General features: G+C 47.5%; 1 protein-coding gene across 3 annotated transcripts in view; it reads right to left on the bottom strand.

Annotated features, from left to right (window-relative positions):
* Positions 1–18,967, bottom strand: part of CHRNB3 (cholinergic receptor nicotinic beta 3 subunit) — an 85,230-nt gene that overhangs the window by 50,807 nt on the left and 15,456 nt on the right. The window contains exon 2 of one of the 3 annotated variants that reach the window (XM_073542278.1): positions 13,489–13,640. The exons of 1 other annotated variant lie outside the window; for it this stretch is intronic. In XM_073542278.1, the coding sequence (XP_073398379.1) occupies positions 13,489–13,640 (152 nt within the window). The remainder of the gene's footprint in view (positions 1–13,488; positions 13,641–18,967) is intronic. One more of the 3 variants, XM_073542290.1, reaches the window with a different exon arrangement.

The raw sequence follows: 18,967 nt of genomic DNA, 5'->3' as shown, positions 1-18,967 counted from the left end.
CTGCTGACGCTGAGCGGGCTCTCCTGACTCATGGTGTGCCACTGGCTGGGGGCCCCTGGGGCAGTTGGGGCCCTAGGCATGTTCCAGCCTTGTTTGTCAACAGATGTCAGTGTCTGGGCCCACTTGTTGCATCATTCCCAAGAAGACTCATGGCTGTACTAGCTCAAAAGGGTGCTTCTACTCAATAATGATCAAAGGGTCTGAATACTTATGACCATGTGATATTTTAGTTTTCCTTTTTTAATATATTTATTTTTTCAGTCAAGATGGGGTGCAGAGTGTACATTAATGAGAAAAAAGATGAACTTTTTTGAATTTACCAAATGGCTGCAATGAAACAAAGAGTGAAAAATTTAAAGGGGTCTGAATACTTTCCGTACCCACTGTATATTATATCTTTATGTATGTATATATATATATATATATATATCTCTATCTATACACACATACACAGTGTATGGCGCGCCCAGTCAGGGCTGTGGGGTACTCGGTACCGGGCCGGTTTCTTAAAAGGACAGTGTCACAGCGGCTGTAAACCGGTCCATGGCCCTGGGCATCTAATGAAAGGGGTATATTTACAGGGGATGAAAGAAAGAGTTTTTGCAAAGAGTTTGTGATGCCACTCCACCCGTGCCTCTGGAAAATCCCTTTCCCCTTCAGGGAGCTTCCTTCAATCCTTGAGTCCATACTAGCAGCCCCTCAGACCATGGGTCTGCTGCACGATTGTATCTCTTCCCTCCTTCCCCTATGAGAAGGTTGCCTATGCCCGTCCTTCCCTTTCTTCCCCTACGGGAAGACTGATCCTAACTTCCCTTCTATTTTCCCGCTTTGAACCCAAGCTCCACCCACCTTCTAACACCCTTTCCTAGCCAGCAGGGATTAGCAGCACCTGCTGCCCTAATGTATGGTGGATGTAAGTGTTGTGTCAGAGCCAGGTCAGGTGTCTCCATCTTACCTGAAAGGTGGGATACTACACCTCTGGGTGAGGGGCAGTACCTCTGTGGTGAGTGGACCCTCAGGAGCGCCATATGTGTGTATATATATAAAGACGTAATTAAATTATAATTAATTTGTCGGTCATGCCCAGCTATGGCTCTTCCCTGCTAAGCTCTACCCTTTGTTCAAAAACTCAGAGGTGCTGGCCAACACTGGTAAGAAAAAAATGCCAAAACTCGAACAACGTCTGCACATTTATGAATTGCTCCAAAAATTTGGTGACATTACAAACATTTGTAGACCAGAAAACTGGTGAAAATTGCTTGATGAATTCGGGCCTATGTGTATGTAAGCAAGTTTTGGGATGCAGTGAAGCAAGGGAGGCAGAGCAAGGGTTAACAATTTAATTAGAACAATAGAGAAACTCCTCGCAGGGAGAAAACAGTTAAAGTTAAAACGGGAAATTGCAAAGTAACAACAGTCCAGTAATCAAACTTATCTTGTCTTTAAGGTCCTCTGCCACAAGTGATCCGATGGGGGTGTGGTAGGGGCCGGGATTGCGGGGTGGACCACTGCTTACCCTGTCCGGATGACACAGACACCAGGCGATGCAAGGACGAGGCGGAGACAGATTTCAATAGTAACAGTTCCTGATTTATTCATCGTCTTCCTGACGACCACAACCACGCACCACAGCTTCTGTACAGTTCTCTGTCTCCAGGCCCGGGTACCTGCACCTTTGCTCCAGTCGAAGTAACGTCCCTCGCGGAACTTTCGCTGGGGCTGTCCTAGACCAATCTACCTCCAGCGCTTCACCTGCCTGAGGTCGTCGTCCAATCGGCACCCCCCTGACTGTCTCCTTGCTGTCCGTCCCCTGGTCGAGCTTTTCTCTCTTCACCATCTTCTACCGAGCTCCTCCCGGGACTAGACTGTCTGGAACCCTAACCAGTCCTATTTATCCCCTCTCTCACCGGGAATTCCCCTCATGGGTTCCTATCTCCCCGCCCCCCATGACTAAGCGTTTCTCAAGCCGTAAGCTGATGTTAAGTCCTAAGCTACTCCCCCTGCCATCTTGTGGTCATTTCTAGGTACTGCACTCTCCTATCCACCTTTCCCAGCTGTCACCCTTCTATCCTGTCAATCTCCGTCTCTAGTGCACAAATCGTCCCCTCCTACTACCAGTCATGCCCGTCCGTCAAGTCACCTTCCCCACACTCCCCCTCCCTTTGTCCATTGTCGTCCCGACAATCGTACTCTCTACCTACATCATCCTGAAGCTTGTCCACAGTCTATTGTCGGACCGGTCGTTAGGCCAAACCCGCTGCCCCACTGGGGCCGAACTAAACCGGAAGCACCATGCTCGAGAAGCCTACTGCTACTCGCCAGCGTGCACGCCACGTGACAACTTCTTTCGGGTTGGTGAGGTCCACCCGGACTACTCTACGGCATGAACCTCCCACTACTCTCCCCTTCCCCTACCTTCAGCTGTCCGGAACGCCATGACCGAGGCCTTTCGCCTACCAGATCATCATTGGCGCCCGCCTATCCTTTAAGGGTGTCCGTGGTGTTGGGGACCTGACTGACGGACCACTGTCTGGTGCCATGTTCTTCGTCACTTCGTTCTTCAGCTAAAAAGAGTCATGGTCGGCGTCTTCGTCACATCTGCCTCGTACCCGGAACCTGTTACACACATTTTTTTTTGTTACACACTATTCACTAAATCAACTCTTAACATACTGTTACTTTTACTTTAATAACCGTAGGAGTTACTCAACCGGAGTAACCCCTTTTTCTCTTTTTTTCTTTTTTTTTTTTCTCTTTTTTTTTCAAACACGTTAACATTATTTCCAACACGATATTTTCCGCACAGAATCTTTGAAATAAAGACTCCCCCTCCCTTTAACATTAATACTCCCTTTTCTGCATCCCCGCTATGTCAGGAAAACAAATCAAACAACATAAAAACATTCTTTGTAACCTGGACGAAAAACTGTCCTCATGGCCTGCACAACGGTACAACGAAATCCCGACAGTCTGGGCCATCTCCTGATAGCCGGTAGCAAGGGGCCCCACAGCCGTGGAGCTCCCGGGATGCAGGGAGTGTCTCTAGGGGTCCTTTTTACGGGGGGGGGGCTCATGACCTTCGGGTTCAGCAATTATGGCTATTGCGTAGTAGCCGCGGGGACAGTACTCTTTCTAGTACGATACCAAGGCCCACTCTCGCAACGCTCAGCCGTGACGAATGGAGGTCACGTTGATGTACACTTTCTGGCCGGTTGTGAGGTCCCGAATGAACCCATATCCCTTCTCCAGGTTGGTGTACACGAGCCGCCCCATAGATCGTGAAGCAGCCATGCCAGCCTCCCCTCTCTCATGGAGCAGGTTCCAGACCTCCTGCTCCCTGGCCTTTTTCTTCCGGATGACCTTCGCGACCCAAACGGAGGGTCCGGTGTAGGCCTCAGAGTCCGGTGGGCGGGACACGGTCATGGTTGAGAGTGGGGCAGAGGTGACCGCAGAATCCGGCAATGCAGCAGCGGCTGGGTCCGGGCGGCGGGCAGGGGCAGCCCCGGGTCCCGGTGGATAGGTCGCAGGGCCCGACAAGCAGGCCGCGGCCGACTCCGGGGGTGACGCAGATGCGGCCGCGGGGCAGGCCGCAAACGGAGTCGTGGACGGGGCCGGAGTGGCGGCCGGCTTCAGGGGATAGGCCGCTGCTGGCAGGTGGAACGCAGCAGCGTCGGCCGCAGGCTGGTCCCGCACCGGCGACACCGGACGTGGCACCACCGGGCGGGGACATGGACAGAGGCGTCGCTCAGCCTGGCGGAGGCCGCAGAGCCCTCTGCAGCCGGGTCTACAGCAATGCAGGAGGCCGTGTGGGGAGGCCGGGTGGTGGGGGCTGGCCGTGGAGCCGCCGGCTGGGTCGGGGGACCTCTCACCTTCCCCGGTGCCGCGGTCTCCGACAGGCCACCCCACGACTCCTCCCGCAACTTCCTATCTTCACCCCGCCACAGAGAGGCTCCCAGGCGATGTCTTCGGCGGCTGCTCCCGCAGGGCCCTCAGTCGCTCCTCCTGTCCATCCAGAATAACTGCAAACACCAGGGCCTCTTCCTGGTGTTGGAGTACCACAGCCATGTTGTTCGGCTTCTGGTACCGCCCCGGATCCTCTGATGACAAGCGATGATCCGGAACAAAGTCTCCAAATTATAATCCACAGGTGAGCAGTCTTGTAATCCACAGGTATTTGTAATCCACAGGTGAACAGTTCTTTTTTGGAGTCCTCCTGGCGCAGGCCTGCCGCGGAAGATGTCGTATTAGCGGCGGTGATCCTGCCGACTACGCCAAAATGTGGTAGGGGCCGCGATTGGGGGGTGGACCACTGCTTACCCTGTCCGGATGACACAGACTCCAGGCGATGCAAGGACGAGGTGGAGACAGATTTCAATTGTAACAGTTCTGGATTTATTCGTCGTCTTCCTGACGACCACAACCACGCACCGCAGCTTCTGTGCAGTTCTCTGTCTCCAGGCCCGGGTACCTGCACCTTTGCTCTAGTCGAAGTAACGTCCCTCGCGGATCTTTCGCTGGGGCTGTCCTAGACCAATCTACCGCCAGCGCTTCACCTGCCTGAGGTCGTCGTCCAATCGGTACCCCCGGGGCCTCGTCTGTCCTGCGGTTCGTCGGGTCATGGTCACCCCCTGACTGTCTCCTTGCTGTCCGTCCCCTGGTCGAGCTCTTCTCTCTTCACCATCTTCTACCAAGCTCCTCCCGAGACTAGACTTTCTGGAACCCTAACCAGTTCTATTTATCCCCTCTCTCACCGGGAATTCCCCTCATGGGTTCCTATCTCCCCGCCCCCCATGACTAAGCGTTTCTCAAGCCGTAAGCTGATGTTAAGTCCTAAGCTACTCCCCCCTGCCATCTTGTGGTCATTTCTAGGTACTGCACTCTCCTATCCACCTTTCCCAGCTGTCACCCTTCTATCCTGTCAATCTCCATCTCTAGTGCACAAACCGTCCCCTCCTACTACCAGTCACGTCCGTCCATCAAGTCATCTTCCCCACAGGGGTTGTAGTCGCAAACATGGCCGGTTGGGTGTCCTGAGATGAGGTCCAAAAGATAACAATCCGTCTTCTGACGGGAGCGGGCGGTCACCAGTTTTACCCGCTGAGCCCCTAGTCCATAATCCTGTGCATCTGAAGCAAAGAGAGCTGCAAAAGTCCCGGTGTCAAGTGTGGGTTGCTGTACCCTGGCCGGCTGAGAAGATTGCAACTTAATGTTCTGCAGCCGTCTCTCACCTCTCTGCGCAAGCACGGTCTCACTTTCAGCCAGACGCGCGGTGCTCTCATATCTCACCGTTCTGCCCGAGTGTCAAATCGAAGCCGGCCACGGCACATCACGGTGCTGATGCTCGAAGTGCAGAGCATGCTGTTCACCCTGCTGCGCACTCCCCAACGGCGGTAAACTGACTCGCTTTGAACGCTTTCGGCTCTGCTTCCGGTTTAACCACGCCCCCTCACCCCGAGCCATGGGGCCTGTCCGGTCTCACCCCGGGCCATGGGACGCAGCCTCGACAGTTCTGGACCCGGCTCAAGACAGGTACCTGCAGCCCGGTCTGCCTCCTTACATGTACATAATAGATTACATATAGCATAGATTGTGTTGCAATATCCAATCTATGTTAAAAAAAATTCTCATTTTTCAGGTGAATGGCTTAATTATGCCAGCATAAAACTATTCGTATTCAGCTGCACATCATCTTTTGTAAACCAGTGATTTGCTGTTGTTAATTTGAAGCAGCGTGGGGACAATATGATCATATTATCCATACTTCTGTCCACATCTTTGTTCATCAGACTGCGTCAACAGTTCAGTAAAGGAGTCACAAGTGATTTGTATAGTCTTTGTACAAGTTAATCACTTTGCCTTAAAATCGGCCATGCATGTCTTCTTCTACAACATATCACACACAGGGAACATTCCAAAAGTAGCCAAGCAAAGAGGTGCCATATGCACCCAGCACCTCCGAGGCAGGACCAGAACAAGTATGCTCATCAGGCTTGTCCCAGGCATGGAGGGACGAGGTGTAACAGATAATATTGAGTGGCATGTTAAACCACTGCATCGTAACCTTTATGGCTCCTTCCACTACAGTCTACACAGAGCGAGCATTCCAATATGAGACACAATGTTCAGCCCAAGCAGCTAAACAGAGAGCAAGCAGATAAACTCATAACCTTTCAAGCATGGCCAGAGCAAACAGGAACTTCAGTCTTGTATCTGGAAGGCAGGATGTGGTGGAACATAATCAAGGATACGTGGGATGATAGGCCCTGTGTAACCTGCCTTGTACTACAGATCACAGATGCCATTGTCGAGAGCCATCAGGTGGACCCAGCACCTCCCACACAGTAAAAGCAGGATAATGCGGTGGAGGCTTTGTTTAACATGTATGGTGGTGCATGGCATAATAGGCCACATGTAACCTTTCCTGCATGTGAGATAGTGGTGAATAGACTCCATTATAGGTCTCATGGTGTTTTTCAGAACTAGGAGAGAAGACTAATGAGAGAGAGATCCACCATCATCCACAGAGTTCTCAGTGATCTAGAAACTGGCCACAGTACTGGAGAAATGTGTACCTGTTCCCTTAACGCCTGTTAGAGGGAGAAAATTCGTTTGGCGGATGACTACAGTTGGATGCAGAGTCAGACTCCACCCAAGCCATCTGCTGTGATGTGGAGGTCCACCTGCTTGTTTATTGGGATAAAGCCATGCTCCAAGCGACAAGTCCACCAGTCACTCCTTGGCATCCCAATTAACAGCTAAGTGAACGATCAACTGCCCTCCTTCACAACCATGCTAGAGTTGGTAAGTCAAGAACTCCGGCCCCACCACTGGGAACACAGTGTGAGCATGCACGCTGACCTTGGGAGAGAGTTTGGTGCCAAACATAGATTCTCAGACAGAGAGATTGTTTGCTAGTAGAACTGTATGAACTCGAGTTGATTGCTCATGGTGTTAGAGAGACTCATATATACACACTTTGGACAAAACCCTCCTAGCAGAGAATCATCTGTGGGTGGGAGAAAAGGATGAGTTTACAAAATCATTCAGTTTATGAACCATTGTGCTGCACCACTGCTGAGTCGCCACTAATCTCATTGTTTTCCTGGGTTAACTCCTCAGCTCCCGCATGAGGCGCAGTTCAGGAAAATTATAGTGTATTTGGTACAACAATCTGGGCCTATAGATTGTGCAGCAGAGGGGTCCTAGTCAACTTTAACTAGGTGTGTGAAACTTTACAGTTTTTGCCTTTCTGTTGTTAGAGGAACTCAGTCTCCGTTTGCAGTAAATAATAGTTCCTTCACGAGTTGTCTGGTCATTTTCTTTGTTCACAGCCCGCTGTATCCTGGGGGGACCACCCCAGTGCACAGTCTACAACTTAACTTAGTCGGCGGCATACAGTGATTACCATGAATGGGAATGATCCCTTACTGCCTGTGGCCCTGGTTCAGGTGCCAAACCTGCCTGACACTCTCCGTACCGGCAGAGTACCTTTGGCTGGGGTATTGCTGCATTTGACAAAATACAATGGTAAAAACATGATGTTGCAAGACTGGACATAAAGGGTACGGAGTGTTATTAAAATGTTGAATTTGACCCCAGAATTGCGAGCAGAGTTAGCAGTGATTGCCCTAGAAGGCAACACCAGACAGACAGTAATGGAACAGCCCAAGTTTGAAAGGAACATCTTAGACAAAACACACGCGCTGCTGAAAAAAATCCACGGAGTGTATGCCGAAGTGATTCAACTATGAAGTTTCTTTTTCAACCATCCACAGGAGGAAGATGAGATTGTAATGAAATACTCCAATGCCTTGCAAGAATCATTGAATGAAGTACAGCAGCGGGACTTTCCGAGAAGTGGATAGGCTGGATCAGTTCATATCTGGGTTAGCCAACAAATTCCTACAGGACAAGTTGCAAGAGATGACCCGGATGACAGCAGACCTGACGTTTTACAATGTCTATCTTGCCACAATAGAGCAGGAGGAGGAGTCCACGCCTGTGGTTGAGAAAGTAGTGAGTAGTGCTCAGGTGACGAGAAGCCGGGTGGAGTCCAAAGACACTGAGACTTTAAAAGATGTGATTCAGGCTCTGCGAGCAGAACTGAAAGATCTTCAACTGGGAATGTTCCAGATGCAAAGGAAACCAGTCCAACCTCAAAAGACAGCTCCGACTCTTCGAGCACTCCGATGCAGAGGCGAAACGGAGGAAACGAGTCTGGTGCTCAGAGACTAAGGAGGCCCCTCTACAGGAATTGTCAACAATTTGGCCAGCTTGCCAGGGATACTGACACAGGGACTAACCTCGAGATGATGGCGCCAGCTTTAAACTACCAGCTGCTGCATTAGCTGATTTGCAAAACCCACGACATGGAGAACACGATTTGTATTCACACAGTCCTGTGCTAGAAGCTGATTTTGAAGTGAAGAAAGTGAGATGTTTGGTGGATACCGGATTGGAATGCACCATTATGCCCTAGAGATCTTTGAGAGCTATCTCAGTATACGGTCTACAACTACTGTACATGCCTGCTTGTACTACAGGTCACAAAGAGCAACAGTTCAACAAGAGATCCTCCATTCAACAGATACATCCATATGGAGAGCCAACAGGTGAACCCAGAAGCATCCTGTCAAGGCTAGAGGAGGCATACTTGTCGGAAGGAAAGCAGAACCAGAGCCAAGGTTGATCCTGAAGAAAGTGCTACCATCCACAAAACAGAACAGTTATCATGAGAATTGGGACAAATCCAAATGTGTGTTATGTTCAAATCCCTATCTTGCATGTGGGTCCTCCATCTTATGGACTTTGCTAGCGTACAGTTTTCAGAGATTAGCTACATTTCCTACTTTTATAGCCAGGAAAGCATTTGCTTTGCATTGAAATGTAACATGTACATCCACTGTCCACATAATACACTCACACAATGGTGCCCAATTTACCATACAATGATCGCTTGTGTGTAGCAGAAATGCTCACTTCCTATGTTCTTCATGGAAAACACAGGGACTGATGCTAATGCTGTGGTGAAACTTATAAAATTCATCCTCACCTACAATTACTTTGAATTTGACAACAGGATCTATCTACAGGAGACTGGCACAGCTATGGGAAGTAAAATGGCTCCACAGTATGCAAATCTTTTCATGGCCAAGCTTGAAAGCGATTTTTTGTCCTCATGCCCCATCAGGCCACTGGCCTACTACCGCTTCATTGATGATATTTTAATCATCTGGACGGAGTCTGAGCAACAGCTAAAGACGTTCCACGAACAGTTTAATCAATTTCATCCCACCATCAATTTAACACTCAACTACTCCAGTACCGAGATTAATTTTTTGGACACCATCATTAAGCTAAAAAACAATGAAATAGAGACATCCCTGTATCAGAAGCCAATCGACCGTCCAACATACCTTAAATGGGACAGTTTCCATCCAAAACACATAAAGAACTCTATTATCTATAGCCAAGATATCAGATACAATCGTATATGTTCCAACCCCATGGATAGAGACAAACACCTTGGTCGCCTCAAAAAGACCTTTTTGAATCAGGGTTACCATCCAAGAACAATTGAAAACCAAATTACAAGAGCCACCAGATTGTCAAGGAATCACCTGCTACATTACAAAGCTAAAGAAGAAAATAACCGAGTGCCTCTAGTAGTCACCTACAACCCAAATCTGGAGGTGCTAAGGGGAGCTGCACGGAAATTACAACCTTTACTACAAAAAGATGCCTGATTAAAATCCATTTTTCCAGACCCCCCACTGCTGTGTTTTAGGCAGGCCCCAAATTTAAGAAGCATCATTGTCAGAAGCTCCCTGTCCTCTCCAACAGCTGCAGGAACCTTTCCGTGCAACCGGAAAAAATGTAAAACCTGTCCATTTATAATGACCACGGACAAGATAAAGATCCCCAACTCACATCAGGACTACAAGATCCCAGGTACTTTCACCTGCATTACATCTAATGTGGTATACTTAATTATTTGTACTAAATGTCCAACTGGGGGTCTGTATGTGGGGGAGACAGGGCAAAAGCTTAGAACAAGGATGAATGCTCATCGTCACACAATAAGAGAAAAAAGAATGGATCTACCTGTGGCAAAACATTTCTGTATCCCTGATCACAGCAGCATGGATATGAAATTACTGGTATTGAAAGGTAACTTCACATCTGAGAGAGAGAGCCGAGTTTGGGAGTACAAATTTATGACGAACTTTGACACTCTCAGTGCTGGAATGAATGTGTCGCATGCAGGGCCGGACTGGGACTAAAATTCAGCCCTGGCATTTGAAGTTACACAGGCCCACTAGTCACATGGTGACTATATAATATCTTTGTACACTTGTAGTTTACAAGAAGTGAGAGGAGATTAACACGACTATATAACATGTAGTCACAGCTGTGCCCAGTATTTCAGCTCAGTCCTATTTATTGCTTTTAGGTACAGTACTCCTCCCAAAGCTCTGTCCCCTTTTGTATGCATGATTACAGAATTCCTCCTGGCAGAACTGCTCTTTATTGGGCAACCAGACCCCCTGGTCATAGCTGCCCCTATCATACCTCCCAACTTTTGAAGAAGGGAAAGATGGACAAAGACTGCGGTGCGCGCAGCTGCAAATTTTGGCCACGCCCAGCCACACCCGTTTCACAACTAGTCACACCCATGTCCACACCTAATCGCACCCATTTAGCACTGCTGATCACACTGACTGGTACTGAGGGCACAGTGGCTGGCATTATGGGCACACTGACTGGCACTAAGGAAGAGAGAAAACAGAGAGAGAGAGAAAAAAGAAAACAGAGAGAGCGAGAAAGAAAGGGGAAAGAAAGAACAGAGAGAGACAGAGAAAGAACAGTGAGAGACAGAGAAAGAACAGAGAGAGAAAGAAAGAAGTAAAGAAAAGAAAGAAAGAACAGAGAGAAAGAAAGAGAGGAAAGATTAGAGAGAGAAAGAACAGAGAGAGAAAGAAAATGAGGGAAAGACAGAACAGAGAATGAAAGAACAGAGAAAGAAAGAAAAAGAGAGAAAGAAATAAAGAAAGATTCTACAAAGATACTATAGCAGCCCAGCTCCCATTGTAGTGCCCACCTGAGCCTCCCGATGCAGGACATATCATGATCCGCTCACATGGCCGGCATCCCCGATTCCAAGGCGATCCTGCTGTCTGCGCTGTCGGAGGAGGACACGGTGATGGATCTGAAGCATTCCTGGTTCCGTCACAATCTCCTCAAGAAATTATCTCATTTCCGGTCAGCTTCCAGCACATCACTTCAGGTGGAACGTCATGTGTGTGTTTTAAAATGCTCCTCGGGGCTCCGCCGTGTACTCCTGTGTCCGTGGGAAAAGCCCGCTTTGTATGCTTTGTACACACTTGGCTCCGCTCCGTACATCCCGTACACATATGGCTCCACTCCATACACACGGCTCCACTCCGTCCACCTCGTACACGCGTGGCTCCTCTCCGTCCACCTCGTACACGCGTGGCTCCTCTCCGTACACCTCGTACACGCGCGGCTCCTCTCCGTACACCTCGTTCACACGCGGCTCCTCTCCGTACACCTCGTACACACGCGGCTCCTCTCCGTACACCTCGTACACACGCGGCTCCTCTCCGTACACCTCGTACACACGCGGCTCCGCTCCGTACACCTCGTACACACGCGGCTCCGCTCCGTACACCTCGTACACACGCGGCTCCGCTCAGTACACCTCGTACACACGCGGCTCCGCTCAGTACACCTCGTACACACGCGGCTCCGCTCAGTACACCTCGTACACACGCGGCTCCGCTCAGTACACCTCGTACACACGCGGCTCCGCTCCGTACACCTAGTACACGCGTGGCTCCGCTCCGTACACCTCGTACACACACGGCTCCGCTCCGTACACCTCGTACACACACGGCTCCGCTCCGTACACCTCGTACACACGGCTCCGCTCCGTACACCTCGTACACGCGTAGCTCCTCTCCGTACACCTCGTACACACGCGGCTCCGCTCCGTATACCTCGTACACACGGCTCCGCTCCGTACACCTCGTACACGCGTGGCTCCTCTCCGTACACCTCGTACACACGCGGCTCCGCTCCGTACACCTCGTACACACGGCTCCGCTCCGTACACCTCGTACACGCGTGGCTCCTCTCCGTACACCTCGTTCACACACGGCTCCGCTCCGTACACCTCGTTCACACACGGCTCCGCTCCGTACACCTCGTACACACACGGCTCCGCTCCGTACACCTCGTACACACGGCTCCGCTCCGTACACCTCGTACACACGGCTCCGCTCCGTACACCTCATACACACACAGCTCTGCTACTACATCCACACTGTAAATCCTGACCCCACACATACTTACCTCAACCAGCACCATGACAACAGCAAAGCAGAGTCTTGCAGACGGTAGAGGCAAGGCTGAGCGCACAGGACCTGTGATGAGGTCACAGGAGGGGCGGAGTAAGGGGTGACATGATCGGGGGTCTGGACAAAGGCTCCTGATCATGTGACCCCGACTCCTCCCCTCCTGTGACCTCATCACAGGTCCTGCGAACAGAGCGAGCAGGCAAGCGAGTGCGACACTGTGAGTGGCTGCGGGGGGAGGGGGTCTCATGCTAAGGCGAGGATGGGGTGCGAGGATGGGGTGCGTGGGGGGGCGTGGCGGCTTATCTCCCTGCAGTGCGGGAGGAACTTGGAAACTATCACCGCATGCCCGCAGAGGGCCGGCGGCAGGAGCAACAGTGGCCGCAGCAGCTGGCAAGCGGCCAGATGATCGGGCGCTGCCGCCTGCGGCCCACGTGACAGCGGCCCAGCGGGAAAATGCCCGGTTGGTTATATTGCCAATCCGGGCCTGGTCGCATGGATTTATGTCTTTTTACATCAATTAAGGAATTTCCTTTTAAAACCTTGCGGGGCAACACAGAACTAGACCCCAATCAGAGGACCATAAAACATCCAGACTCCTTATCTATGAACTGGTCCAATGTTTATATTTATGTTTCTCCCTCTCCCATATTGATAGTTCTGCTTCACGTCACTTGTCTTATCTATTGCATTTTTTCTAGGCTGTATTGTGCATAAATATGTGACTTCAGATTTTGTATTAGTCTAGCCTGATGAAGAGACCTGAGTAGTCTCGAAAGCTTGCAATGTATTACCATCTTTTCAGTTAGCCATTAAAAGGTATCAACTACTGAGGACTCTCAATCCTGAATATTTTTCACTTCCTATTAGCACCGACCACAGGGCGGCACTCATAGCAATATGGCAACGACAACCACAGAGGTCTGCCACAGACCTCTGGTTGTCATGCCGTCATGGGTGACATTAGTGACGTGCTTCCTGTAAGCACGAGTTAAATGCATTTAACTAGTTAACAGCCATCCATGTAGTGGAAACCCCTTTAAGAAATAGTAATGCATTAATAAAATATGCTTTTTTTCATGAAACAGAACTTTATACAATGCTTTCTTACCACATCCACGAGCTGTGATATTTTCAGGCCAAAATTTACTTTTATTGTTTTATTAGGATTCTGCACAGGCCTCACCCATTTTTGGTAACCCATGAAAAGATTTCGCAGGAGAGCATCTTCTATTTCTGCCTGAGGATGGATACTGCAAAATACTAAACACAAGGAAGAACACATAAAGTCAATAAATATAGGATTGCTGAGGAGGCAAATCAGAACCCCCGTTTGACTGCAAAAGATCTTCAGAAAGACTTGGCAGACTCTGGAGTTGTGGTACATTGATCTACTGTTCAGAGACACCGCACAAATATGGACTTCATGGAAGAGTCATCAGAAGAAAACCTCTTCTGTGTCCTCACCATAATCTGCACAAATCAAATGAGCAATGTGTTTGCATAATTATGAACACCCTTTTATAATTGGGGATGTGGTTGTGTTCAGAATTAGCCAATCACATTTAAACTCATGCTAAATTGTAGCCAGTACACAGCTGCCATCATTTCAAGTGATTATGATTAACCCCATATAAAGTTAAGCTATTCTAGTAGGATTTTCCTCACATTTTCTTAGTGGCATTTAAAAAAACAAATAAAAAAAACAAGGTCCATAAACAGCTTACAATGCAACAAAAGGATCTCATTGTTAATCGTTATAATTCAGGAGAAGGGTACAAAAAACGTCCAAGCCTTAAAATATACCAAGGAATCAGAAGCATAGCTACCGGGGCCAGAGGGGGCGGTCGCCCTGGGCCCTATGCTCTGAAGGGCCGACCTGGACCTACGCTACTGTTAACTGTATGGGCTTCCACGGCGTGCCCATACAGATACACTCTGTAGCAGAGCAGGGTGACTCGATCTCCCTGCACTGCCACCCAGTTTCTATGGAGCCATTGAGCAGGATGGGGGACCCTGTGCCCTCCGCCCATCATTGCAAGTTTACTGTATTGGCTAGAGGCTGATACAGTTGAAAGCACTGATGAGACAGGAAACTCATGCTCCCTCTCCCATCATTTCCCCTCTTAGCGTGTGACGTCCCTGATGCAGACACTGAAAGCGGGTGCGATGACATCATTACTTGACACCTGCTGTCCTGAGATCAGCGGGTGCTCGGAGCAGCGGGAAAATGAGGTGGAGAGGTGAGTATTGTATTTATTTTTTATAGGGAGTGCATTTTATTATTATTATAGAGTCTGCCTATGGGGGGTGCATTATACTAAATAGAATCTGACTATGGGGGTGCATTATACTATATTGAGTGTGCCTATGGGGAGTGCATTACACTATATAGAGTCTGCCTATGGGAGTGCTTTATACTATAGAGGCCTATGGGGTGCATTATACTATATAGAGTCTGCCTATGTATTGTGCATTATACTCTATAGAGGCCTATGGTAAGTGCATTATACTATATAGAGTCTGCCTACGGGGAATGCATTATACTATATAGAATATGCGTATGGGAACGCATTATACTAATTAGAGTTTGCCTATGGAGAGTGCATTATACTGAATGAAGGCCTATGGGCAATGCATTATACTATATAGAGTCTGCCTATGAGGAGTGCATTATACTATATACAGTCTACCTATGTGGAGGGCATTATACTTTATAGAATCTGCCTATGGGGATTGCAGTAATACTATATGGAGTCTGCCTTTGAGGAGTGTATTATACTTTAGAGTCTGCATATAGGAACTGCATTATATTATATAGAGTCTGCATAAGGTAGAGTGCATTATACTGTATAGAGGCCTATGGGGACTACACTATGCTATAGAGGATTATGGGGTGCTTTATACTATATGGAGGCCTATGGGGACCGCATTATACTATCTGGAGGCCTAAGGGGAGTGAATTTTACTTTATGGAGGCCTATGGGTAGTGGATTTTGAGGACTATCTGGTGCATTATACTATATCGAGGCTATTTAGGGGGCCATCATACAGTGTGGGGATTACAGTAAGGGGGCCATCATACAGTGTGGGAAATAATGTGGGGTCTTTGTATAGAGTGGAAGCCAACATACAGTGCTGGAGCCATCAAACTTGTTTTGGCAAGAAATGGTCTTTTAATGTGTGATAGCAGCCAAACAAAAAACCCCCAATATAAATCTGGTATCGCTATAATTGCACCAATCTGAAGAATAAAGTCGTCTAATCACTTATACAGCATGAGGAACGGTGTAAAAAATAAATAGAACCAATTCTTCACCTGCTGTTGATTTGTTCATTCTGCCTTTCAAAGATCACAGAAAGGCTCGGCTCACATTTATCCTGCTCTGTTATGAGCTTTTACACCAGCACCAGGGTTTCCTATTTAAATCTCTGAAATACGAGATTCAGAAGGAAAGCTCTGGTGGAAGATTCCTATTAATGAGGCAGATCGAGACACTGTGGAAGTCGTCTGGCTGCCTATGATTAAACAGTCTCCATCTTTTAAGGTGTGCATAAAAGTGCGGTCCGCCACAGTTTTCTGCATCTCTGAAAAGAAGGATAATGCTGAACAGACACCAGATGGAGTAACTCTGCTGTTTCATTATAGTGAATGGATCCTTTGGGGGTTTAGTCTGAATCACGTCACTTTAGATTTTAGAAGAGTGCCGGATAAATGTGATCCTAAATGTTATGTAAAATGTTCCCAACAAAAGCTTCATGTCAATGCACAAAAAAGCAAGTCCTAGCTCAGCTCTGTCATCTGTTAATGGAAATATAGGGGGTTTCCACGTTACTGGAAATACAAATCCAAATGCCCCCTCTCTTCTGAGCCCCAGTGTGCCTAAACCACATTTAGCGTCCACATGCTTGGCATTTCTGTAGCAATGACAGCCCACCTAATTTGCATATGCGTGTCTCCAGAAGCATGAGCTGGACACCACAACGTACTGGGCACTACAACGTACTGGTGACTAAAACACACTGGTGACTGCAACGTACTGGGCACTACAATGGCAGATTGCAATTTTCACTCCGCAACATCCACTGCTCCTTTTTTCTGGAAAACACTCATGGAGGAACTATACCTGAAGATAAATTCCCAAAGGGGTATTATTTCCAAAATGGGGTCACATGAGGGGCGATTTTGCTCTCCTAGGACTAATGGGCTCTGTATATGGCGTCTGCATACTATTCTAGGAAAATCTGTGCTGCAGGAAACAAATAGTGCTCAGTCCCTCTCGAGTCTCGCCCTATGGCTAAGCGGTACTGTACAGCCACATACCGAGTATTTCCACAGGCAGCAGAAATTGTGGTACAAGTTTTGGTGCCATTTTTACACTTCCCAGTGTAAAAATATAAAATCTGGTTCTCAAACTCTAATATGGCGTTTCTTTCATTGTGAGCTTTGCACTGTACCTCAAAAGTAGTTTTAAACCACATATGGGGGTATCAGAGTATTCAGGAAAAACTGCACAACAATTTTGGGGTCCATTTTCTCCTGTTAATCTTGTGAAAAAAAAATATTTGGGGCTAAAAGAAAATTTTTGTGTGGAAAAATGTAATTTTTTATAGCGTTATAAACTTCTGGGTGTTCAAGGTGCTCACCACACATCTAAATACATTTCTTGAGGGGTCTAGTAATCAAAATTGGGTCACTTGTAGGGGTTTGTTTGGGCACATCAGGGGCTCTCTGAAATCTATATGGTGTCCGCTAATGATTTCAGCAAATTTTGCATTCAAAAAGTCAAATGACACTCCTCCTCTTCCGAGCCCTGACTTGTGCCCAAACAGTAACTTTCCTCCACATATTGGGTATCTGCACACTCTGGAGAAATTGCGCAACAAATTGTATGGTGCATTTTCTCTGCGCTCCCAAACGTTGCTCCATCCTTTCTGAGCCCTGCCACGTGCCCAAACAGTAGTTTCCACTCAAATATGGATTATCATCATACTCAGGAGAAATTTCACAACAAAGTTTGGGGTCCATGTTCTCCTGTTACCCTTGTGAAAGTGAAAATAAAAAAAATTTGGTGCTAAAAAACATTTTTGTGAGGAAAATGGTTTTTTTTATTTTTACAACTCAAAGTTTTAAACTTCTGTGAAGCACCAGGGGGTTCAAGGTACTTAACACACATCTAGATATGTTTCCTGAGGGGGTCTAGTTTCTAAAATAAGGTCATTTGTGGGGGTTTCCACTCTTTAGGCACATCAGGAGCTCTTCGAAAGTGACATTGTGTCCGCTAATGATTGCAGCAAATTTTGCATTCAAGAAGTCAAATGGTGTGATTTCCCTTCCGAGCCATGACGTGTGCCCAAACAGTAACTTTCCTCCACATATTGGGTATCTGCGTACTCTGGAGAAATTGCACAACAACTTGTATGGTGCATTTTCTCCTGTTACCCTTGTAAAAATGAAAAAATTGGGGCTAAAAGAACATTTCTTTGGGAAACCTGTGAATTTTTATTTTTATCGCTCCACATAATAAACTTCTGTGAAGCATCTGCGGGTTCATGGTGCTCACCACACATCTAGATAAGTTCCTTGAGGAGTCTAGTTTCTAAAATGGGGTCAATTTATTAACTATTTTGTGAGACATAACTCTGGTTAAAGGGCATAAAAAATAAAAGTTTGAAAATTACTACATTTTCCAAATTTTCGCCAAATTCTTAATATTTTCACAAATAAATGCAAGTCATATCAAACAAATTTTACCACTATCATGAAGTACAATATGTCACGAGAAAATATTCTCGGAATCATTGGGATCCATTCAAGCATTCAAGAGTTATTACCACATAAAGTGACACTGGTCAGAATTGTAAAATTTGGCCTGGTCAGGAAGGTGAAAACAGGTTTTGGGGTACTATGGTTAAAAGGTACTACAACAAAGTATTAGTTTTAGGGCTCATACCCATATGCCCAAAATATGGACTCAGACAAATGTTATTCAATGGGTGACATCTCATCTGCGATTTTTTTCTCAGCTGAAATCGGACAGGAAAAAAATTGCAGCATGCTGCGTATTGCTGCATATCTCGGACAAGACTTGCCAATACAAGTCAATGGGTGCGAGAAAAAAAATCACACAGCACTCGCACCACGCGAGTGTAGTCCGATTTTTACGCACCGGTGTCCTTTGAAAAGCCGGCAATTCATGTCCAGCTACTGTAAAATCGCTCTGACAGCTCTCAAAACAATAGATATATACACATAGAATACATATATATATATACTCACACACATATATCTATTTATATATAATCTCCAGTTTGCCACTGTCCCCAAATCCCATAAGGCACCACGGCAGTCAGCCGCTATTCCAAAGCAGGCACAGTAACAGCTGCGTCGTTACTACACATGCGGGAATAGCGGTGACGTGTATGTCACTTGCGCAGACGCAGTTCGTGGCCACAAGTGACATCCACGTCATTGCTATTCCTGCGCATGCGCAGTAACAGCCATAACTGCGCACTCTACCCATTTATGCGCCTGCATGGGGAACACCGCACTCCCGATGCGATAGACTATTTCTAGTCTATATATATAT

Source organism: Dendrobates tinctorius, unplaced genomic scaffold (assembly GCF_039654945.1).
Source record: "Dendrobates tinctorius isolate UK_male_01 unplaced genomic scaffold, ASM3965494v1 ptg000011l, whole genome shotgun sequence".
Lineage (NCBI taxonomy): Eukaryota > Metazoa > Chordata > Amphibia > Anura > Dendrobatidae > Dendrobates > Dendrobates tinctorius.
This window is presented reverse-complemented; position numbering and strand designations above follow the sequence as displayed.